The sequence below is a fragment of the Sminthopsis crassicaudata genome, chromosome 2, assembly GCF_048593235.1.
Source record: "Sminthopsis crassicaudata isolate SCR6 chromosome 2, ASM4859323v1, whole genome shotgun sequence".
NCBI classification, from domain to species: Eukaryota; Metazoa; Chordata; class Mammalia; order Dasyuromorphia; family Dasyuridae; genus Sminthopsis; species Sminthopsis crassicaudata.
This window is the reverse complement of record NC_133618.1, coordinates 659564486-659590443: the sequence shown is the minus strand read 5'-3', so window position 1 is coordinate 659590443 and position 25958 is coordinate 659564486. Positions and strand designations below refer to the sequence as shown.

The 25958-nt window shown below is 40.5% G+C and overlaps 1 protein-coding gene across 1 annotated transcript in view; it reads right to left on the bottom strand.

The window, feature by feature from the left end:
• PTPN9 (protein tyrosine phosphatase non-receptor type 9) overlaps positions 1-25664 on the bottom strand; it is a 62357-nt gene extending 36693 nt beyond the window's left edge. The window contains 5 exon segments of the mRNA XM_074296940.1: positions 352-476; positions 1173-1262; positions 2365-2478; positions 2480-2509; positions 25218-25664. Of these exon segments, the coding sequence (XP_074153041.1) occupies positions 352-476; positions 1173-1262; positions 2365-2478; positions 2480-2509; positions 25218-25304 (446 nt within the window). The 5' untranslated portion in view covers positions 25305-25664.
• Between the last annotated feature and the right edge of the window lie 294 nt (positions 25665-25958).

The following is a 25958-nucleotide window of genomic DNA, read 5'->3' as shown; positions in this document are numbered from 1 at the left end:
TCTTCTATTAGGGAATCTAAGACTGCATTAGCTTCTCTATCTGATCCATCACATTACTGACTCATACTTGGATTTCAGTTCTCAAGAAACACCCTCCTTGCCCCCACCACGATCTTTTTCATATAAACTATTGCTTAGTGATGTCTCTCCCATCTTATATTTGTATGTAATATTTTTAACCCAATTATAGAATTTTAAATTTACCATTATTAAATAACATCTTAAATTCAGACCAACGTTCCATTCCAGGTACATTATAGCTGCGACTAAAGATTGTTGAAGGGAATTATTAAGGACTTGCCAGTGATTAGCGGCAGTCAGTAAATTTAGACACATTTCCCCATGGCTCACCTGTCCATCGCTCTGTCCAACAAGTAAAAGAGAGCCTGGAGCACCACGTGTTGGGAGGACTTGTGAGGATGATGTAACTTAGCAGTGAAGAGGGCGATGGAGGCTCCTGAGGGATCCCGTGTATTCTGGAAGGAAATGAGAAGAAATGCTGAGGAATCCAATGACAAAAGCCATTGAGGGCTCATTCTGGAGCCATTCTGGCCAAATACCCTGCCTTGACCTGTACCAGCTTTTTCAGAAAGAAGGAAAACTGTTTGCTGTGATATCCCTTCCATGCAAGGAAGGTCTCTGTGTCTTTCCTATGCTGTTCATTTGATGGATGGCATCAGGTAACATCAGGCCTACCACACCACTTTTTTTTTTTTTTGCCCATTTGCTTCTGTCTTTGACAGTGGACACAGATCTGCTCTCATCAAGTTTCTTCCCTCCCCCCAAGTAGAACAGAAAGGAAAGAGACAACATATAGTAGGATCATAAAGGACTCCAGATTTGCATCAGGTTTGAGATGCTGTCTACCTGAGTTGGAAGACATTTCTGCCCAGGGGGCAGAGCAGGGCTGAAGTAAGCTGCCTGAGAAATACCACCACACGGCTTCATGGGAAACCAGTGGCCAGTTAGAGGTGTGGGAAGAGAACTGACTCATTTTGGCAGTCACTCTCCCCAGAATTCAGCCAGCAAGCTCAACAGCTCCACTGTTCTCACATTCCTAAGTAAGGGCACCCTCAAGGAATCCCATTTCTATTAATTACAAAAAAGCCCATGCCTGATTGCCTAGAAACTTCTAGTCACTCAGGACAAAAGTCCAGGGTCCCAGCACTCACTAGGATAGTGAATTTCCCACTGAGGATTTCTGAACGGAGAGGATCCTCATGAGGTCTCAGCTTGACGATTCCTTCTTTTCGTCGCATTTCCTAAAGAAGAAGCATAATACACTGAGCATATCCAATAGTGAAGTGTAGAATTATTTCCCTAGTAAGATGCTTGCTAAATCCTCTTGCTGCTAGGCAAGACAGATGACTCGGGGCCCAAAGTCCCGGGGTAAAGTGGCCTTGGCCAAATCTGCAAGAACCCCAGCCCTTCACATTCTAAGGTCCATTCATCCAAAGCATATGGAGGACTGGCAGAACTTGTTTGCACTGATCTCAGTGATGGGCAATCTGAGGTGCTCTGGACCTCTGGATCACATGCCCCCAAATCCTAAGTCTCTACTACAAGGACAACAGGCTGACCAATAAGTCAACATATGTCCTCCCAAGCCTCGTGCCAATTCTGTCTATGACAAAAATCCCCCTGAATTCAGCAAACACTTTGATCACCTTGCCAGAATACTTTTATAACCCCACAGTGACAGTCTCTATGTTTCTCTGAAGGGGATTTCCTTTGGAAATTATTTTTGACTATATTGTGTGCTGAAAAACCAAATCTGAGAAAAGGAGACTTTACAAGAATAAAATAAATTTTTTTTTCCATAAATGGGGTGGTTCTAGCAGAATCCAGAGACCATGTCAGCATCTTCAGTTAACTAAGAAGCTGATGGAGTGATATTCATTTCAAGGTCAAGGACTGGCAGAGCCAAGGCAATGAATTGGACTAGAGCAGCTGTTCTCTCCTGAGGCAAAAGTGCCTCTTTCCGATACCCCCATTAAGATCAGCCTTAATCTTAGAGATGGCAGACTTCTGAAAGGTCTCACTCCTAGAAGAACTCTTTAAGAAGGCAGGCACAGGGTAGGTGAACCCACCCAAAAAGTCAGCAGGGAGCTCAGAACCCAAACTCAGAGAGACTGCCATCCACCAGAACAGTGGAGACTTAAGAGATGGTACTGTTTGACCTAAATGGTTCAAATCGGAACTAGCCCCCATATTTAGACAATAAAACCCAATAGCACAATCCTCTCCCCACAAAAGAAAGATGGCCCTCCCCAAGAGGAAGTGGGACATGGCTAAGCTGTATCCACCCCACACCCAGTTCTGGGACAGCCATGGGGTGTTCAAGTTAAATCCACAAGCACATACCCTGTAGGCGTGGAACAATTCAATAGCCCGGAGGACATCAAACTTCCTGGCCATGAGAAACCTGACAGCCAAGTTCCAAGAGAGCGGAGACACATTGTATTGAACTGTCCACTTTGTTAATCTCCTCCAGAAACTGCTTGGTGGCCTATGGGACAGAGAAAAGGAACAAAAGACAAGTAGTTTAAAAAAAAAAAAAAAAGCATGTGTGTTAGAAAAGAAACAAACAAAAACTCTGGTCCCAATCAGATAAGGAAGCGAGGAATTTATGCCCCAAGGCCTCGCTTAGGAGATGGTGAAATCACAGGATGGCACCTGCCTGCTGCCCACAGAGGTAAAAGCCAGAATACCGACTAAGGCAGGGCCAGTGATGGAGGGGGAAAGGATGCAGCTGCAGACCCGGGCTCCCAAGTGAGATGCTGGGCAAAGGGAATGAGAAGGGGGGGGGGGATGAGGGTTACCAGGGTCTGAGGAGCTATCACAGTTCAGGGCTCTTCAGGCCTGGCAGCCAGTGAGAAATGAGCTGCTGCTCTGAGGGTTACTGAGACCAGCAGGATCACTGAGAGGCCAGAGCGGCCTCAAACGCCAACGGACCAATGAGAGTGTGTGTTAGAAATCCACGGGCAGCCTCCACAGGCATGTGTGTACATACACACACACACACACACACACACACACACACACACACACACACACACACACACACAATTGGGGTAGTTAGGAGGCTCCCTGGACCCCAACATGCTACAGAAGTTAACAAGCCAACATAATGAATTGGGCCAAAAAGCACAGAGAGGGCCGAGAAAGAAAGGCCATTGGGAAACTTCCGTCACTGGGGGCAAGGACCAGGTAAGTCCAATGCAGAGAAATGGGTCTCAGAAAGACAGCAAGGCGAAACTTCAATGCTCCTGGAGAAAGCCTCGGCCATTAGGAAGCCAGCAGGAGTAAATGAAACCCTTCTGGCCTAGGCCAGCAGCTCTCTTCTCCATGTTCTTTACTTACTCAACAAAAATCCCAATCTGGATGGGACCTTTTCTAAGCTCAGGAGCAAGTGGAGGAATAAGAAAGCCGGAGCAGGATCCCCTGGTGTTGCAAGGGTCCTGGCAAGCCCTTTCAGCTCAGTCCTAGTCCTCGCCTTAGGCAAGTACCCACAAAAATCATAAATCACTGAAGCTTGTGCAGGAGAGGGTCCCACCCCTCACTCCTCCTCCAAAGTGAGCTGTGACAGCCGTCTTTTCCAGATCAATTCCTCCTGGGGTCAGCATGTTCTACAGCTCTACAATGCAAGGGCCTCGAGCTGACCTCTGCCCCCCCTGCTGGCCAGGATGTTATTCTTGGCTTGGAGCACGGGAACAATTCCTTCTGGTTTGGTCTGCCCGCCCAAGCCTGAGAGTCTGTTCTGTACTGTAAACAGAGTGGGATGTTTGCAAGGACAGATACCTGCCCCATCCAGCCCTGATGGAAGGAATCTCGGGTTCTTCCTTATGCTCTCCCCCTTCTATGTTTTCTTTCCCCTGTGGGACATCCACAGAAAAGTCTGGGTGGAAAGAGAATGACCACTCACATTAAGAGGCCTAGCTTCATGACACAGTAGAAAGTGTTAGATGCATTACACAGGAAAACCTGAGATCAAATCCACACTTATTAACTGTGGGATAATGGACAAATCACTTAACCACTCCGTCAGCCTTGTTTCCTCATCTGTAAAACAAGGATATTGACAGCACTTAACTTCCTGGTTGTTGTAAGATCAAATGGGATTATACACACATATACATACACACACACATTTTATTTTATTCTATTTTTGCTGAGGCAATTGCGATTAAGTGACTTGCCCAGGGTCACACATGGGATATTTTTAAAGGTTTTGAAAAAAAAATCTTTAAAGCGTTTTATGTAAATGTTAGTTATTAACAACTCAGCAAGATAGGGACCATTACCATTTAACCAATGAGGAAACTGAGGCAAACAGCTGAAATGGCCTTCCCAGAGTCACATAACTAGCGTCTGAGATGGGATTTGAACTCAGGTCCTTTTGTGTGACAGTTCAACACTATATCCACTACAGTGCAACCTAGCAGCATAGGTGGTAGTAGCAAGGATCAGACGAGAGAGAATAGTAAAGAACTTTCCAATGAGTACAACTGATTCCCAGCCCAACAGTCTCCCTGGACCACTAGAAAGAGGCAGTCTGCCTCTGATCTCCAAGGACAGTCTGGTTCTCTGGAGGCATCACTAGGCTCCCCAGGCTAACGGCTCCTGTGTTTCCTAGTGAGAGGTCCCCCCACTCCCGACCCCAGGGACACTGACTTACATCTAGTCCAGGTTTCTCAATAATCCATCATCAGATGCTAACTGGGATACAGTCCTTGGTAGCCACTTTTACAACTGCAGGAACTATGCAGCCTGAAACACTTGCTGAAGAGTAGAGGATAGACCAAGAGCTGAAAGGGAAGCTTCATTCAGTCCAGGGGCACCTTGGCCCCCAAAGGGAAGACTTGCCCAATCTCATACCAACAGCAAGCAGCAGAGCCAAAATTTGGACTCAGCCACAGGACTCTTGACTGGGTATCATTTTTTTTTTTTTTTTTTTTTTTTTTTTTGCTTTATGGGATGGGAAATTACTCTCCAGCTACTAAGGCAATTCTACCTTCCGGCCTGAAAATCACCTAAACTTTCATCTACAATCTATTCACACTCAATTCTTCTCTTCAAAATACTTCTTTTTCAACCATTTCATAGCTCTTTATAATTTGGTCTTGGTTTACCTTCAATCAGGCACTCTAGCCAATTCAATAACAGACTTCAACAACATAGAAGGACCTTCTGTCCTTCTGGACCTCCACCTGCACATGCTTATTTGCAAAATAAAACAACAAATACCTTTTCTACTATTTGTGAACAAACAAGGAGCTCCAAAAAGAAACTCTCCTCCAATATCTAGTATTTCCTCCAATAAGCATCAAACTAATAAACTGGAGACCACCTGGCAAAGTAAAACTCAACATCCTGAAATTCACAATTTCTAAAAGCAAGAAATTGATCGAATACTTCATAGCTGAAATGAACATTTGAAGAATTGCCAGGTTGCCCAGCTAGGCTCTGTATTTCAATCCCACACATTTCCTTATTGTGTATCTGATCATTTGTTTCTTAATTTTCAATTTAATTGAGCTTCTTTTATCTCTTTTCCCCTTCAGATTAACCTGTTGCCAGCAGTGTCCATAAATAAAAAGGAAAGAGGATCTGAGTAAAGAATAGTAAATGAGCCAGCTATAAAACCTGCAGAGGATAGGAAGAGGAGGAAAACTACACAAGTAAAAGAAAGGAGGAACGAAGTCAAGCTTACTTTCTCTCCCCACCAAAAAAAAAAAAAAAAAAAAATTGTAACTGGAGAAAAAAATAAAATATACAAGTAAAAAAAAGTTAGACATTCATTTTAAAATTTTTGAGCTCCAAATTCTCCCTCCCACCTTCCCTTCCTTCTCCCCTCCTTAAGAGGGCAAGCAATTTGATATAGATTATACAATGAAGTATAAAAGAAAAAGAAAAAAGAAAAAAAGAAAAAAAATTAAGTATGTTTCAATCTGCATTCACATCTCATTTAACAACACTATGTTACAGTCAAATTAGTGGGTTGGACTGTGGTTGATCAGACTTACATGAGCTCAGAATGTTCTAACACAGTCTGGGCACAAATAGTCCCTGGGAACATCTGGGGTGGATCCATCACAATCATGCGCCACAACTTGTTCTGCCATTCCCCTACTGATGAGCATCTCCACAATCTCCAATTCTTTGCTACCACAAAAAGAGCTGCTATACATATGTTTGTATACATAGATCATTTCCCCTTTTCTTTGGACTACAGATCTAGAAGAAGTATTGCTGGGTCTTCACAGTTTTATAGCCCTTTAGGAATATCCAGATTATTCTCTGGAAAGGTTGGATCAGTTCACAACTCCACCAACAGTGGGAACTTCCTTTCTCATAAGTGGGGTGCATGCCCAAGGAGGATATAGAAACATGGAAGAAGGGATGAGAGTAGTCATCAGATGAACCCCCTTTCTCCTCTGAACTTCAGGCAAAAGAAGGTGAAGCACACACACAAACACAGAAGACAACTATAATCTTAGACAACAAGCTAACAAAACTGTGGTGTATCAATGCAATAAACCCAAGGAAAAACTATTTTGGGGGCTCCCGAGTGACAGACACAAAGGAAAGAGGACAGAATGAAAACAATTTATACAAGAACACAACAATATAAAGAAAAACAGTTTTGAAGGGAGTTTAAGAATTTTGATAAAATCAATCACCAACCATGTCCTTCCCTCTCTGAAAGGCTTTTGATGAAAGATATCACCCACCTCCTAAGATACAAGGGATGGACAGAAGGTGCTAAAAGAAACAGCCAGTCTTTTAAGTGGCCATTCTGTGACTGGTTTTACTTTGACTATGCTCATCTGTTACAAAGATTTTTTCTTTCTTTCTTTCTTGCAGTTAATTGGGTAAGAATAGGAGTTAGCAATAGCTACGCTCCCACAAAAGAGAACCATTTAAAAATGCATAGAACTAACTGTTCAGAAGAAAATAAGGATGAGCAAGAGTTTTGAATGTAAAATATAACTGGATTTCTTACTGTCTTGGGAACAAGGCAGGGGTGACAGAAAAAGTTGGAACTCAAGATCTTAATTTAAAAATGAATGGTAAAAACTATCTTTACATGTAATTGGGGAAAAAATAAAATGCTATTTATAATTTTTAAAACAGTATAGAATCAATTATATTCTTTAAAAAAAAGGTTTGAAATGAAGATTGACAGTTTCATAAAGAATTTGCTTTTTGTATGCTGTATCTATGGGAATGCTTTCTTTTTTTGGTGTTTAAGTTCAGAATAAAAAAAAAATCAAAGATACTGAGAAGAGGTTTAATAGACTTTCCATTTTCTATATTAAGATGTGACATTTTTCTACTAGACCTTTGAACCATTATGGAAAAGATAAAAATAACCCTCATCTTTGCATTCATATTTTTCATTTATTTTTAGAAAGAGTTTATTTAAAATTTCATTCAGTTGTGTGTGATTTTTTTATTTCAAAAATTTGCTGGTTTGTGTGAGTTTTCATTATGCCTAGAAACCAAATTGCTTACAAACACACACACACACACACACACACACACACACACACACACACACACACACACACACACACACTCTGGAAAGAGAGAAAGAAATTAAAGAATATTCAGTTATGCTCTGGAAATAATTTGCTCTCTGGCAATTTGCCATAGTTATTAGCAGCATAAATCCCTTTCAAAAGCAACTAAAGAGATGTGTGAACAGTGCTTAACTCTTCAACTTACTTCCAGCATACAGGATTTAATTAAGTAGCTCTACCTCTTCAATTGCTCTTACCAAGCCTTCAGTGAAAAAGGTACAAGACCACAACTGCTGACATCTATAAGCCAGTAGGGGAGAAATTATGGAAGAAAAACATGAAAAGTCTTTTCTCAAAACTAGAAGGAGAGAAAAAGAAATGTGTCCATAGTAGGCTATGAGGCATCAAACACCACAAGGGGCCCCCAACACTCCCAAGTATGGTCTAGGTTATAGAGATACTCCCCAAATGCAGCTGCTCTGATTTTAATATGTCGGTGTATTGATAAGAAAAGAAACACAGAAACATGTGTAGTTTTCCAAGTCAACGTGTGGCCTGCAGGGATCCTTTGATACTGTCTGGTGGTAGCTAATTTTCTTTGAGTTTTGTACTACTGGTCTAATACATAAGACCTGAGTTTAAATTCTGCCTTGGATTCTTAATGGCTGTGTTGGCAAGACTCTATAGCACAGTTTCCTAATCTGAAAAATGGGAGCAAAAATAATAACATTCTCAATAAGATCAGGATGAAACAAGGTTGCCCATTATTGCAGTTATTATTCAATATTGTTCTAGAAATGAAAAAGAAACTGATGGAAGTAAACTTGGTAATGAGAAAAGAAAACTATCATTCTTTGCAGATGATATGATGGTATATTCAGAGAATCCTAGAGAATTGGCTAAAAGTACTAGAAACAATTAACAACTTTAGCAAAGCTGAAAGACATAAAATAAACCCATTCAATTTATCAGCATTTCTAGACATTACCCATAGCAAGAGATACAAAGGGAAAATCCACTTAAAATAACTTTAAATAATATAAAATATTTTTGGAGGGTCTATTGCCAAGACAAACCCAGGAACTAAATTAACACAATTAAAAAACACTTTTCACACAAATAAAGTCCTAAAATAATTAGATAAATATCAATTGCTCATGGATAGATCAAGCTAATAAAATAAAAATAAAAGCACCTATCCCACAGAATTGCTGAATCATGTGAAGTATAGATTGTATGGAATTTATCTTAGATATCTCTTCAAGAATTGCTCCCTTTCAAGTAATATACATGTAATAAAGTTTTTCCCTAAAGCTGCCAGGGCTTATGCAGAAATTGTATATTCTTATTACTATTCTTATTCACTCTCTTCATGCCCCTTTTCCTTCTTGAAACTTTCTATCAGGATAAAAAGAATTAGGAGAAATCCATGCATTTTGTCCAAAAAAAAAAAAAAAAAAAAAAAAAAAAAAAAAAAAAAAGCCAAACCATCTCATCTTGGGTTTTACTTTTAGATAGGAACCAGAACACTACCAGTTTTCCCACTGCAACACTACTGTGGATAGCTATGAATGGAAATGAAGTCAGCATCACCAAAATTGTATTCAATTCCAGATCCAAATCCAAAATCTAGTATTGCACATATGCCTGGACATGCAAGAATACCTCAAGGCTTCCACTGGAAGGGAAAAAAAAAAAAAGAGCTTCCATTTATCCAGGCTTTAAGGCTTGCAAAGTACTTCACAGACATTTTCACCTTTCCAACCTGCCAACCATTCTTTGAGTATTATTAATTTTACAAATGGAAAAAAAAAAAAAAAAAAGGAAGCCCAGTTTAAGTGACTTGCCATACAGGTAGTACCAGTCAACATCGAGATTCTCATTCTACAATTTGTGATTCATCCTTGTCATTCCAGCTGCAATGTGGAAAACTTATGTGAAAAACTTTCGAAATCAAAGTTCACATTTCTACAACCCAGGGCAAAGCACTAATACCTCTAAGACTCAGTTTCCCCATCTATAAAATGGGGATATTAGTAACACCAATCTCAGAGGGTTGCTGTGAGAATATACAATGCTTTGCAAAATGTAAAAATATATAAGTTGTTAGTTAACATGCTTTACAAATGTAAAAAACTGCACTAGTATCATCCTAACTAGTGCAGTTTTTTAAAAATCCTATCATCCCAAGTGACTAGTATCATAAAACAGAATATTTAACAAATCTTTTTTCCCTGCTCTTCCTATTATTTTTCTTACATAAAAAAGATACTGTACATGCATTATAAATTAAATATGAAATTTTTAGTTCTAGTTAAACTATGCATTTATATAAACTTATTATAACTACCATTTTCAGCTATTATACTTTATAAAAGCTTTTTTTTTAATAGAATAAATACTGAGGCCAAGAATGGACATTTTTATACTAAAAAGCGAATTTTCTGGAAAATTTTGGGCAACTCTCTGACCATTTTAGAAGCTAAACCAAATTAGAAAAGTAATCACAGATCCTGATTCCTTCTGTCCCTAACCAAAAAAAAAAAAAAAAAAAAAAGGTCAGATTTACTTTTAGGATGGGGAGATCTCAAAGAAGTTAAAAGATTTTTTGTTACATTTTCCACAGAACTACAATAATTCCATAGCTCATTTGAGCCATGTTGTTAATAATCTTGATTATCTAACTAATGATGGTTAAAATCTCAGTGATCACCTGTCTATATTCCTACTTCATGTTCCACTATAGTTCAATTATCAATCATAACTAAACCGTCTAACTCTGAAACAAATTTAGGAAGGCTCTGAATGATGCTTGGGATTGATTTCCTTATCATCATAAATAAAAGCAAGTATCACACAGACCTGCTTATTTCACTTCACTTGGTCCAGCTGATTTCTATCAAATTTTCCTGTTAAGGGATGTCTCTGTTCATATATGTATTTGTTTTATTTAGTAAAATAAAAACAATTTTAAAAGTCAGTTCTACTTGACTTGTATTGGAATTCTATTCCCTTTTGCCCAGATTGTTTCTCTGTGTCTCTGTCTCTGTCTCTGTCTCTCTCTCTGTCTCTCTCTCTCACACACACACACACACACACACACACTGAAAATCTTTTTATTCCTCCTTAGTTTATTTTGGGGGACCTCTATAAGCTCTGGCAAATATCCACACAGTATTTACTCAACTCCTAAATTCACATGTCAGACAACCCCACTTTGTAGTGACCCAACCTTTCTCCTCCTATAAGCTAAATGTCTAGGTCAGCTCTTTTCTAGACAAACCACCTGAAATCGGTTTTCCAAGTGATAATTAACATAAATGCTCCCTATTAGCCTAAATATGGGAAAGCACTCCTGTAGCTGAGAGCTACAACCCAGCACAGACCCTTTCTGAAATCAGAACTCTACATAATGGGCGATTTGATTTGAAAAACAGCAATGGCAGGACATAATACTAACTACCAAGTCTCCATAGCTAGCAACCAAGTGGGGAACGAGAAAGGATAGTCAGAGGGGGGAAAAACGGCCTTCCACTCCTCCATCTCTAAGCCCAAGACCGATCCTTATAAAAACCTATATAAAACCTTATTTAAAAAATCATCAGAAAGCAAGGAAAACTTCAAACCTGAAACGCTTAGAAATCTCATCAGGAAAGGTGAATGAAAACCCTATAAAACCAAACAGCAACAATTCTGAAGTTAAGAATTTTTCCATCTATTGTTTTAAAAATTGGGAAGCGTTAAAGACAAGGAAAAAAAAAAAAAAGCTAACCTCTAATAGGAGATTAAAATCCCACAGGGAACCGGAAGAATTGAGAGCACAAAGCAAAGGCAGCCCAAGTGGCCCAGCTCAGCAGAGTCCCAAAGCCTGCGGCGCTAGAGAGGGACCAGATTTAATTGAGCTATTCAGCCTGGAAAGCTCCTCAGTGTTAATGACTTCCTACAGGAGGAAGTGAAGGACTCGGGTTTATCAGCACTCCAGCAGCCATGTGGGACCGGCCCAGCCGGAGAGGAGCACGTCCGCACAGCATGACGTCACCGCTCCGTAAGGGACCAGCGTGGACAAGGGGAAGATGATTCGGGCAGAAATTGTTCTCTTCCTGGCGAGATTAGCGGATGCTCCCTTTGCTCAGGCCCCCCCCCCCCCCCCCCCCCCACGGCCCAAATAGCCAGGCGGAGTAGGCTCAGATATTCCCATTGTGGTTGCACGTGTCTTGCTCTTCAGGACTCGCTGGTACCTCAAAGTACACAGCGGATACAAATGTTTCCCAGTGCTAGGCTTCTGTAACAAGCCATTTAGCGGGCAGATTTCTGAACGATGTCCTAGAAATTATACAGTGTATTTTTAAATACTCCACACGGTAAAAGGTTTTTTCCTAACCCTTAGCCCTCTTCAATCAACCTCCTCTCTTTCCCTCTACCCTTCCTCTCCCCCCTTTTTCTGTCTGAGAAGCAGCTTGCCTATAGATTCTGCAACTGGAAAGTATAAAAGGCATCCTCAGTCTTTTGTCTGCTCCAGACCCCAAAGGGATAAGAGTTTCTTTTCAGAATTACAGACTTTCTTATAAACCACACATCCCCACCCCCCACCGGAAGGGAAAGGACTGGATCTAACCATGCACATTCCTCGTTAACAAGTTCTTCAACTATTTAAAATCCACAAAAGACCATTTGCAAACCTAGGAAGAGTGGTGGAATCTTGGCTCCTTTAAAGCTTCAAAGTGACCCTTCTTCTTCATTCATTGCAGTGCCCCACTTTTCAGTTCCAGTTAAGCAGCACCAAGTGCTTCCTGGCAGGAGAGAGGCAATAAATTCTAGCAGCTCCTAGGCCCACCCCGGGGCAGCCTAAGCGTTCATGGAGCAAACTAATACTGCAGAAATGGGAGCCTCCCAGGAGACATGCCTTGTCAATACAAGGACATCTTCCTGTCGGAACCAGCACAGCCTATATCTTATTCCACTCAATATTACCTCAGATGATGGGCAGTCTCCCTGGGGGTGCTGTCTGCAGTGGACATCTTGAAAATGTGCACCATCCAGCATGATGAATGTGGAAATATGTATAGAAGAACAGTATGTGTTTAACCTATATTGGATTACTTCCTGTCTAGGAAAGGAGATGGGGGGAAGGAGGGAAAAAAATTTGGAGCACAAGGTTTTGCAAGGGTGAAAACTATCTTTGCATGGATCTAGGAAAAGCAAAAGCTATTACTTAAAAATAAATAAATAATGTGCGCCATCTCTTAAAGGCCAAATCTTCATCCTGCTTGACCGCTCTACCTTGAATATTGTTGAGCCTCCTCCCCCCACCCCGTATTCTTCTCTGTGTTTTTTGTGACACTACTGTGTAGCTGCTCCTTTGCTGGCTTACCATCCATATCATAATGTGGGAGGCAGAAGGGCGAGGCAGCCTTTATCTGTCTCTCTTCCTGTCAAAGTTTAGTAACTTGCCCAAATACCTATATAGTTATGCCCTCTTCTCTCTTTGTAGCTTCATCAGCTCTCAAGTTTAGACAACATTGTAAATAACTCACATATCCAGCCTTAATCTCTCCTTTGAGTAGATCTTGCATTCCCTATTAACCATCTAATGAACATTTCAAAATGGAGCCATTTCAAAGGCAACAAATACACAAAAGAACGCGTGATCCCTGTCTCAAAACTCACCCCTCATCCAAAATTCCCTACTTTATTATGAATAGAGTTGTTCTTTCTCTTTTCACATAGAGAACGTGACTTCCAGTCCCTATAACTGATATCCTGGGTGTCAGTATTGTCCCCTGCAATTCTCCCACCTCCCACATCCCATCAGTGCTTACTTTTGCCCTTTCTCCTTCAGAAAGCTTCTAATTTCCTAGTCCTTCTCTCTACTCCCACATCCACCAGAGTTCAGGCCCTTCTCAACTCTGACCTAATTATTGCATCAGCTTCTAACCAGTCTCCTTATGTTAGGGCTCTCCCTACTCCAGTGAGTCCTAACCAGAGCTGCCAAAATTAGTTTTCTTAATGGCAGATCTGTTCCTGTCACTACCAAATTCAATAAACTCTTAGTTTCCAGCTGCCTCCCAGATCAAATACAAAGTCCTCCACTTAAGTTTTTAAAGCCCTCCAAACCCAGGTCCCTAATCTATCTTTCTAACCTCACTTTATATACATGACTTCCCTCTCCCACACTGCAATGCAGCCAAAATGGTCTTCTTGGACACTTATCTCCACCTCCATGACTTTGCCCACCCTCTTCATGCTGGAATTCACTTCCTTCTCACCTGCACTTTACAGAATTCCTTTCTTCCCTCAAGAGCAGCCTAAATAACACTTTTACATTAAGTCTTTCCTGATGATTTCCCCATCTTCAACCACCTTCCCCCTTCCTATTATATAATTGTTCTCATATTTATTTGTATGTATTTATACATGTAACTAGTGGGCTTCTGCATTAAAATCTAAGTTCCTCAAACCTAAAGACCACTTAATTATTTGAGTTCCCAACTCAAAATAACTGACTTAATACACAGTGCTGACTTAACACATATTAAAGTGCCTACTGTGAGTTAATTGAAGGCCACGCATAGTAAGCACTTTAAAATGCTTGTTAATTGATTGAAGGCCAAAGAAGCAACCCGGTCAAGAAAGAGCTGTCTTTTTTTGGGGGGGGAAATTTAAAGAAAATACAACGACACAAAACTGTATAGAAAAGTTGTTTTTTGCTACCACTCTGTCAGGGATCTGTAATATTAAGATTAAAGAATGATTGCTTGGAAGGGGTTGGACTAAAGGATTAGCAAAATTCCTTTTGCTTCTATTATTTTCCCAAGGCAAAGAGTATTTTCTTTATTATAAACATTAATTTCCTTTTCCTCCCCCCTCCCAGGTATCTAGAGAATGAATTTTAGGCAATAAAGGAATGCTGAAAGGCAACTTTTTTTTTTTTTTTTTTTTTTTTGGCCTATATGGCTGTTGAATTTTAAAGAGTCTGTAAATAAATTGCATTTTTCAGTTCTCACTGATACGAAAGCCAAACTTTTGAAAAGGGCTTCTTTCTCCTTTAGTCACTACAGAACAAATATGTCTACAGGGAAGAATGGATCCTCTCCTTTAGCCCTCAGCTTTGACACTGAGGAATTACTTGGAAGTGTTATTTACACTCCTGGAGAACTTTCTAGCAGATGATTTTGGAAGTATCTAAGTAAGGGGTCACTTTAAAGGGAAAGGGACCTGTATGTGCAAAAATGTTTGTGGCAGCCCTCTTTGTAGTGGCCAGAAACTGGAAAATGAATGGATGCCCATCAATTGGAGAATGGCTGAATAAATTGTGGTATATGAATGTTATGGAATATTATTGTTCTGTAAGAAATGACCAGCAGGAGGAATTCAGAGAGGCCTGAAGAGTTTTACATAAACTGATGCTGAGTGAAATGAACAGGACCAGGAGGTCATTATATACTTCAACATGTATGAGGATCAATCCTGATGGATGTGGTCATCTTCAACAATGAGATGAACCAAATGAATTCTATTTGTTCAATAATGAAGAGAACCAGCTACACTCAGCAAAAGAACTATGGGAAATGAGTATGAACCATAGCATAGCATTTCCACTCTGCTTTTGTCTGCTTGCATTTTTTATTTCCTTCTCAGGTTATTTTTACCTTATGTCTTAGTCCTATTTTTCTTGTGCAGCAAAATAACTATATGGATATGTAAACATATTGTATTTAACATATACTTTAACATATTTAACATGTATTGGTCAACCTGCCATCTGGGGGAGAGGGGGAAGGAGGGGAAAAGTTGGAACAGAAGGTTTTGCAAAGGTCAATGCTGGAAAATTACCCATGCATATATCTTGTAAAAAAAAAAAAAAAAAAAAAAAAAGCTATAATTATTAAATAACTAACTAAATAAAATAACTGAAGAAAAAAATAAAAATAAAAATGTCACTTTACAACTAGGTAATAGAGTGAATAGAGAGCTAGACTTGGAGTCAAGAAGATTGAAGGGAATTCAAATTCTATCTCAGATACACTATGTGATCCCGGGCAGGCTTTGGTTTCCTTATCTATAAAATGAGAATAATAGTAACTCCCTCCCAGAGTTTTAGTAAGGATTAAATGAGAGCTTTATAAAGTCCATTAGACATATAAATGCTAGTTATTATCATGATATACCTCACCCACAGATGAGTATAGGCATGCTTAATTTAATTTCATGTATTAACCAATTGAAATGAGAAGTAAAGATAAATAAATTTTATTATCATATAGAATGTAGAGGGTCCCAGAATGAAATTTCTAGACCTAAGGAAATTCTAAATCCTGATAAGCATATAGTGAAATCCTTTTTTTATCTCCCTCTCTGAAATATATTACTTCTGGCAACACAGAATTCCATATCATTATGATTCTCATTACTGTCATAAAAAGAAACAGAGGAAGGCCTTCAAAGTGTTTGGTGGCTGAGGTTTTTTATGGATAATTTATGACAGACTCACACAAAATGAGAAGACATTACAATGTACATTGGCAAAAATCTCCAACTGTTGTGATCACTGATCCATGAGAAGTCCTGAATTAAGTATCGTAATTACAAGGGGTTTTAGTGATTTGCCTTAAATTATTCCTTCTAACAGCTCTATTAAGAAACAAATGATCCCAAAGGCTCAGAGAAGTAGACAAAAATGCCCACAGCTCTAGGGGAAGTCAGCAATTCCTATGGTACACCCAACTGACTCATCACTACCATTTCCCACAAGACCCTGTGCTTCCCTTGGAAATGGTTCTTTTAAGAGCAAACACCGGATTTCCAATGGCTTTGGCGCCTCAACAGAAATCTTGGCTCAAAGTGATCTATTTCTATTTAACATTACAATATGTAGTCTTTTCAATTTTATCTTTTCAATTTATCTCATCACAATAGCTCACACTTAAATAGTATTTTCCTCATAACCCAATAAAGTAAGCAGCATAAGAACCATTATCTTTAAAGGCTTACCCTCGGTCAACAGTTCTTAACCTGGGGTCCATGAATTTGGTGGTGAGGGGTTTTCCCCTAAACATTTTTGATAATTTATTTCAATGTAATTATCCTTTGCAACTCTATGTATTTTACACATTTAAAAATGTTATTTCAAGAAAAGGTCCATCCATCACTGATCAAAACATTATTTTGAGAAAGGTTTCATCAATTGCCAAAGAGGTTTATGACCATGACATACATACATATATATATATATTTTTTAAGTTAAGACCTGTATTAGCTAATAGTTCAAGAAACAAACTATGTTCTCATCTAAAAGCAAACAAGGCTGGCCTCAGAGTACTACTATAAGACAGGTTTAGTCTATGATAAAATTTCACTGGAGAAAAGATTTTTTTAAAAAGTATTTCTGTCAATTTAATGAGAAGGGCCCAATTTGTATCATTAGTATTGACAAGGACTTTCTTAGAAAGGAATAAACTAATTACTTGAGGAATTCACTTCTAACTCTTTTATTCAGACTCACTTATCTTAGTCTTGGACCCTAATATAGAATGCTTCCCTAATCCCCAGGACCTCTAAATTATCTCCCAAGATCTATTGGGAATCCATTTCTTAGTGAGATCTAAAAGTGCCACTATCTCAGATGGATTCCAGTTTAAGACTTTGAGTATGAAGTCCAGAAGGGAGGTCAAATAACAGCTTACAGACCATGGAACAACTCAGTTCATCCCTGATTACTTCCTCATTGGGAAGGACAGAAAATAGATGGATTTTCCAATGAACAGACCATTAATAGAGGGAATTTTCAATATGAATGCAGAAGAACATGGGGGAAAGATGATAGCACTCAAAGTGTCTACTAAGCCCAGGGCACTGTTTGGCACTAGCGATTAATATGAAAAAAATGATGCAGTTTCCCACAGCAAAGGAGTTTAAAATTGAAATTCTTGAAAGGGTAAATCAGGTACACAAATAATAACACTTTAAAATGTGACTAAGGTAGAGATTTAGGGTAAACTCCCTTTTAGCTAGCTAGGAGAATCAAGAAAAGTGACTAGAACAGGAGGAGCATACTGAATGAATGCACAGCTAAAATTCAGGTCTCAGAGTTCAAATTTTGACAGCAGGCAGACTTCCATTTCCTCTGTAAAAAGAGGTCTATTAAGTGGTCCCAGGTGCTTTAAAAATCTAAAGGGCCCAACATTACCAAGTCTATTCCAAACAACACAGCCACATTTTCCATTTTCTTTTAAACTTTTGGGGTTAGGTGACACAGTGGATAAGAGCACTAGATTCCTCTTCCCAAGTTCCAACATTGACTAGCCATGTGATCCTGAGCAACACACTTAATCCTGTTCCCCTCAGTTTCCTTATCTATAAAATGAGCTGGTGAAGGAAATAGCCAACCCTTCCAGTATCTTTGCCCAAAAGCACCTACATGGGGGTCACAAAGAGCCGGATGTGACAACAACAGATGAAAACATATCTTTCCCCACTTTCAAACTGTTCAGTGTTTTTCTGAGATTTAGTCTCATATAGTATCCCAGTGTATGTAATGTCAGTAAACATTTGTAAACAGAATTGTAGCTTCCAATAGGGATTTTATCTGCAATTCTAAGTACTAACAATGACATTAATGAGAATTCTTAACATTTCTTCCTCTTCCCTTTCTAGATGAACTCAGCATCAATCATTTTGTGCCTGCAGTAAAGCCACTTCTGGAGTGATGGGGTGACAGACAGCACAAGACATATGAGGCTGTGGGAAAAGGGATGTTTTTGGCTAAAAAAGCCAGAACAAAACCCCTGCTCTTGGGAAAAATGCCAAAAAGATCATGTCCACACAGGGCAAATTAAGCTTTTAAAAGTTTCAACTGAAAGAACATAAATCACAATACGGAATTATAATAGCATCCCGGAAGCAAACCCTATAAAGTTTCAAGACAAACTTTATCATAACTCCATTTTCATTTAGTTATAACATTTCACATTGAGCATCTGTCCAAAGGTAATTTTTTAAAGAGAAGTTGAGGGATATTTGAGTTAATTTGGCTCAGAAATTTTACACTATTCAAGAAAAAGAAATGTAAGCTTTCAAAGAAAATTTTCCTTTGGAGCTTTTAAATGTAAATTAAAATTGATTTTGCAGAGACAACCTAAAAATTCAAAATAATTAAAACATTAAATTTTTAGTAGATTTTTTTCTTGAGACATAATATATGTGGGTTGTAAAAAAATAGTCTAAATCTTTGGCTTCAAATATTAATTTTGCATATGAATAGTAATAAGAATGCAATTATGTACTGGTATTCTACTAATCATAGTAGGATCTTGGCATGTTTATAGGGTTTGAGGCAGCTATAATTATCAGAGCTCCCTAGAGATTCAAATCTCCTCAGAATACTAGTTAAACTTCACTAACTTAATGGTTTATTACACTGAGATAATTCTCTTGAAATGAAAAGAGGGTGATCTTTTGAAATAAAAGGATCTCAGTTTAAATCCATCCAAAGTTATTTATTATCAATATAACCTTGGGCTATTCAATTAATGTCTTCTAGCTCCATTTTCTTTATTCTAGAAGCCTCCTCTTAGGGACCTTCCAACTCTTAACATTCATCACAATCCATGTACAAAGGACCAATGAAGAACCTAAGGAAGAAGGCCCAGCACTGATTTGAGCTCCTTATAGATTAAAACTTATGTGGTCAATTTAATGTTTAATACTTGTAAATTTATTAGTTCTAAATTTTGAGTAAACAACCCATAGCAGAGTTTCAGATTTTAGTTCACTAAGCAGAAAAGTGAAATTTAAGATTCGAATGTTCTCATGAGAATGGAGGTTAGTGTTAATATGCAGACTGACTTCCAGAGTAGCCCATGTTTAAATTTATAACTATATCCTACAGTTACAAGCCTCTATATTTATATATAAATCCAACAGGGATAGTAGTAGTTAGGTAAGTGGCCCACAATGGACAGAGCACCAGCCCTATGGGACCCAAGTTCAAAATCCTGTTTCAAACACTTATTAACTGTGTGAACCTGGGCAAGTCACATATACATACACACACATGTGCGTGTTTAACAAAATGGGTTATATTAAAGCTAGCTACTTTGTTGGTTTTCCCCATTCATTGTTTTTCATATTTGATTTCAGATCAGTCATTTCTTTTTTTATTTGTTCATTTTCATACTATCTCTCCACTCCTTAGTGACTAGACAATGAATGCCACTTCCAACAAATCTTTTTTACCCAGTGTCCAGCAGCTGGCTCAATAAATGTTTGTCAAAAATGAACTGATTTGAATCACCATTAAAAAAAAAAAATCCGAAGTAAAGATACTTATGATGAGACCATGATGAGGAACACTTGTGAGGATAGGATTTGGAAGAAAACCTTCTTTCCATTAACAATTTCACTGTTATTTCTTGCATAGACCACACATTGCATTTCTGCTGGAAATATATGGGATTTCTAAAAAGTTCCATAAATTTCCCCTGGTCTACTATGCACTCCCTCCATACTGTTACCTCAGCCAAGCTTGATCCAATAGCCACCTACATGAGGCTTCTTCTGATCTGCCTCAGCTCCTGGAGCCTCCCCAGATTAGCTTGCATTTATTTTGTACAGTACTATGTGTAAACTCTTGGAGGCCCCTGAGCTAGTTCACTTGTGGCTTTGAAACTCTGTGCCTAAAACCTATTGGTACATATATAGTAGGTGCTTAATAAATACTGGTTAACCTAGTGATTAAAATTTGTTTTAAAATTTTATTTTTAGTATTAAAAAAATTGAACAAAACAACATACACATTTCTAATAATCTACACCAAAACTACAAAGTTACATACCTTATCCCTATTTGGGGATTTTGATTATATATTGTTTTATGTGGTTTACTATTTTGCAGACATTTCTTTTTTGTCCATCCACTGGGAAATAGCATGTCAACATAATGGAATATTATTCCACTGCTAAGAAATGAAGAAAGGGACAGATTCAGAGAAACTTGAGAATACTTGTGTGGGGACAGCTAGATGGTGCAGTAGATAGAGCACCAACCTTGAAGCCAGGAGGACCTGGGTTCAAATTTGACCTTAGACACTTAACACCTATCTGTGTGACCCTGGGTAAGTCACTTAACCCCAAATGCCTCAGCCAAAAAAAAAAAAAAAAAAAAAAAAAAAAAAAAAAAAAAGAATACTTGTGTGGACTGATTGCAGAGGGAAGTGAGCACAGCCGGGGCAATAATATGAGAGAAAAAGACAACTTGAAAGACTTAAGAACTCTGGTTCATTTAATAACCATTACTGCCAATGGCATACACTATACATCTCTTGGCAGAGACTTTAAGTGCAGAATGAGACAAACATTTTCAGACACAATTAATATATAAATTCATTTTACTTGATTATTCTTATTTATTGGGGGAGGGGAAATAAGGGAAACTTTTAGGGATTGTTCCAATAGTCTTAAACTGTAAGCTTAAAATGGAACCAAGATTTTTGGTACAAACTATATTTTTAAGAAGAGTTGAGAAGATTGAGGCATATTAATCATGACACAAAAAAGGAAAAAAGAATGAAAAGACTTAATTAAACAGAAGTTCAGAAGGTGATATTAGATAAGCAGGGCAACATTGATACTATTCTGTTAAATTTATGTGTAGGGTTTTTTTTAAGCTATAAATAACACACATCCACTATTTCACATACAAGTTTCTTTTTCTGTTCTCTATTTGTGAAAATGTTCACATTTGGAGTTATTTCTCAAGTTTGTCAAGTTATGTCTCAAGTCAAGTCAAGAAAAATGAATAGAATAAATCAATTTTCTGTTTCTAGAAGATTATATGTTCCTAAGACATCCTTTGTATTCACCATTATAAATCCTGAAAACTTTGTTAAAATGAACTGGAAAAGGTCCCCATTATGTATGAGATTGGTTATTATAACTTGTAAACAATATGTTCAACACTAAAATGCAAAGCCTGATCACAAATTGAGATTGATTATTTTAAAACATTAAAAAATTACAACACATACTCAAGGGGACACATATAAATGATAGTAGCTAAAAATTCATTTTCTTCCTTTGGAATTTTACCTTTAAGTATCAGCTAACAGACTAAGATTTGGTCTTATTGCTTTGTGATCACTTTCAAACAAGGGGCTCCTCGATTTGAATTGTGGTCAAACCTTTGGCCACGCCCCTATTGAGGATGCTACCATAGATTTTTCAAGGCAATTCCAAATATAATTTGAGAACTTAACAACTCCTGGTATTAAGTCCTCTGAAAGGTGCTTTCTTTGAAAGGGAGAACACCTAGATTGTAGCTAAGTACTGGCTCATATAGCTGGTTGCTAAGAAACCAGGCATCTTACTAATTTATGGTCACTTGTAGGTAAGCAGGGAGGCAAACTAATGTTATTACAAAATCTTAACATCCATTTCTCACACAAAAACAGAACAGGTGAATTCCCAAATGCTGATACTACTACTTCCCAAGAATGGTTCTATTCCCTAGCTTTTAAATCTTAGGGCAAACTTCAAAACCCAGGAAAAATAAAGGGGAGGGAAGGAAACTAGCCATCTGTCCTCTAAAATAAAACTAAAATCTACAAAGTACCGGAGACTAACTATAATGATCCTGGTATCTCTGGGGACCTGGCCTGTATTAAGCCCTGGCTATCATCAGGCTGAAATAGAACAGTGCTAGACAGGATGCTACCACAGATTTTTCAGGGCAGAGAAATGACCACACTCGGGGGCCAGATATGAAACGAGTCATCTCAATAAATGGGAGGAAGCTGAGGTGCTTTGCTTATCATGGCACAAACAAAGCTGCAAACCAATGATTAGTTTGTGAGGCTTCTCCAAGTCTGTTACCTATTATGAAGGGCCTAAATGAGTGAAATGAGTTTCAGTTGTGGTTCATCTCTTTCCATTTGGATTTTTAATATGCAATCAGACTTAGAATTAAATCTGAGCAGAACTATATCTGAGCATGGCTGTGACTAGACCTTCTAAGGGCAAATGTTCTCCAAGCTCCCAGGAGATAGTCACCAACAGGCATTTATCGAGCTCCTTCCCTGCTCCAAGCACAGGACTGAGCACTGGTTTCATACCCTCCTCAGAGGCAGTGGGAAGGGGCAAAGTTCCCCAAAAATCAGAATAAGGCACAGGGAGGGCTCTAAAGGCAGGCAGAGTTCAGAGCTTTTTGATACCCCCCAAATGGTACATCGAATCACTTCCTTCTCTGGACTAAAGATCACAAGCTTTTAAGGGACAATGGAGTTCAGTGTGGGCAGAAAGATGAGGACAATCAGATGAGAATGGGAGGGGCAGTAAGAGAGGGAGAGCCTGGTGGGGGGTTGGGAGGAAACATCAGTGGGGCAGATGAACAGGGTACAGGGAGGACGTGTCCTAGCACAGGATGATGGGAGGGCCTAGCTTTGAGACACAAGCCTAAAGTCATTAGCTAATTACTGAAATCATTGACAGCCAATAAAGGGCACAAAATCAGACTTTCCATAAAGAATGATGGCTTTAAATAACTGTTTGGTCATGTATACATATATTGTATTTAACATATACTTTAACATATTTAACATGTATCGGTCAACTTGCCATCTGGGGGAAGGGGTGGGGGGAAGGAGGAGAAAAGTTGGAACAAAAGGTTTTGCAATTGTCAATGCTGAAAAATTACCTATGCATAAATTTTCTGTAAAACTAAATTAATTAATTGATTAAAAAAAAAAAAAAAAAGAATGATGGCTTTGCCTGCTTATGGTGAAATCTGGCTGTAAAGCATGTAGTCATGATGCTATTAAGAGCAAGTGGGTCAGGGCAACCTCACCAGGGCAGGCCTGGCTCTTAGCCCTTCCACAGTCTACCTTCAGGTCAGGGCTATTTAATAGTTTCAATGGCTAGCTTGAATCTGGGGGCTAAAGATAGAGATGGAAGGAAATGGTTATGAAAAATAAACTATGTCTTAATGGAGGTCATACGGAATATGTATCAGTCTGGGACCCCAGTTCCACCCTTAAAAGACCAACATTTTCCATAAAAGAATAAAAGGATATACAAGAGGATTTTTTTTTTTTTAAAGTAGGGACAGGAAAGATCATGAACGACAAGAAATGAGGTGACAGATGATAAACCACCAAGTCTTTTTTCCTCAGAACAAAAAAAGAAATCCTTTCCCGAGATGATGGACTTGGGGTAGTGATGCTACCTTAAGGAGGAAAAAGAGTCCTGGCAGGTAAATTAGGGGAGCTAAATTGGAGGGGTGATTCTGAGTAAAAAAGAATAAAGGATAAGAGACAGGGAGCAAATACTGTGATGGGGCAGGAGAGAAGATACCAACCCAGTCCTCAGAGTAAAGGAGAGAAACTGGTATGGTCTGTAAAGTGCATCAAAGTAGGAGGGCCAGGCTCTATCCTGGAGGGACAAGGGGAGGAAGACTAACAGGTGAGACTGAGTTGGGGTGTGTTAATAAAGTACGAGGGATTGCGATTCTGAAAGCACATGAGGGGACTAGCGCATTATAGTCAGGGGGTGTGATTAGAGGAATGTATCTCTGAAGGGGGTATGATTACTGTAACCAGGGAGGCCGATGGGCCAGGGTTACTGTAAATAGAAGGCTTGATTAGAGACGGGGCCTCTAGAAGCAGCAGGTGTGAGGGCAGGGTTGTGAGAGACCCAGTGGTCCAAAGGTCTGGGATGAAAGCCCGGGTTGCAGTAGTAACTGGAAGGGGGGGGTGGTAACAGGAGCTGTAGGGAGACTCAGAGGGCAGGGGTATGGTGGGTAAGTGGAGCACTCAGGGAAGGAGCTATGGTGGGGCAGAGAGGGAAGGGCAGATGTCACCGGCAGGAGCAGCAGGGGAGCTGCGATAGGGAGGGTACCAGGAACAGGGAAACACTGATACAGGTCCAAGAGCTGGGGCACTGGAAGGGTTTTGGGGGGGTTTGTTTTGTTTGTTTTTTTTTTTTTTTTTTTTAAGAAAAGGATGGGTCCTGGGCTGGGACGATGTAATGAGAGGAGCGGAAGCAAAAGCTTTGAGAGAAAGGGCAGAGCAACTACTGTAGCAGGGAATGCCAGACACAAGGGCTTTTGTGAGGAAGAGGAGTCCAGGGTCCGGGGCTGGGGCTCCAAATGATGTGAGGACAGGGGGTGCCCTAAGGAGGGCGGGATTAACGCGAGGATTTTTGGGTGGGGTTGGGAAGAGCAACGGAATTGCTATGAGGGAAGAGGCCAGGGGTTCGGGACGGGGTGGGGGGGGGGGAGCATAAGGACTCCTAATGGGGAAGCATAGGGGCGTTGTGGCGGTCCAGGGCAGTGGCTTTGGATTGCAGGAGACGCGGGGGCATTGCAGCGGTTCAAGGCCAGGGGCTCCGGATTCGGGGGAGAGGATCCGCGGGGGCGTTGTGGCGATCCAGGGACCGGGGCTCCTGTTGGGAGGGGCGCTGGGACCGTCCGGGGCCAGCGGCTCCGGATCGCATTCGGGCTCAGGGGCTCCCGAGAAGGGTGGGGACGCTGGGCCGGCCCGGGCTGGGCGCGGTCCCCGCTCTCGCGCCGCTGGGCGATGCGGGCCTAGGCCTCGGACGGGCTGACGGGCGGGCGGGCAGACAGGAGGCCGGCCCCGCTACCCCCCTTCCCCCCGCCCGTCGGGGCGGACACACCCACCTCCCCGCAGGCCCGGCCTCTTACCAGCTCCTCGTCGTGGGTCAGCTCCGGCGCCATGTCGAGCCAGGGCCCCGGCCCCGGCTCCGGCCCCGCCTCGGGCCCCGGCTCCATCGCGGAGAGCGGCGGCGGCGGCGGCGGCTCGGGCCGCCAGCCCAACCCCCGCCCGGCCTGGCCTGGCCCGGCGCGGCGCGGCCCGGCCCTAGTCGGCCTCCGCCTCCTGCGCCCTCGGAGCCCCCGCCCCCAGCCGCGGCCAGATGTGGCTGCTCGCCCCCGGCCCCAGGTGTTCCCGGGCCGGCGCTCGCTCCCGGTACGGCCCAGGGGGCGATTAAAAGCAAACAAACAAATAAAAAACCCGAACCGAGTGGGAAAAAACAATCGGATTTGAAAAGGTAAAGGGGGCGGGGAAGAGCTCCTTCTTTCCCTTCTTATCCTAAACCTCGAGTCCCTCTCGCCCTTCTTCCCCTTTCTCGCTATTTATTAGTCCTGCTCGGCCCCTCGACGCCCCCTCACGCCCCTAGCCTGGCGTGGGCAGTCACGCATGGTCCTGCCTTTCTCCCGGGCTCGCTAACGGGGTGCGGAGGAATCCTCTAACTCTCCTCTTGCCTCATCCTCCTTACAGCCCCCCGCCCAAAAAAACAAAAACAAAACGGGAGGCGAGTATTCGTCTGTTTTTTAAAAAAGAAAATCAATGAAAAAAAGAAAGAAAACTTTTCCCAGCCGTGACCGGGGCTCAGCTGAATCCTCCCGAAAACGACTAAAATAGCC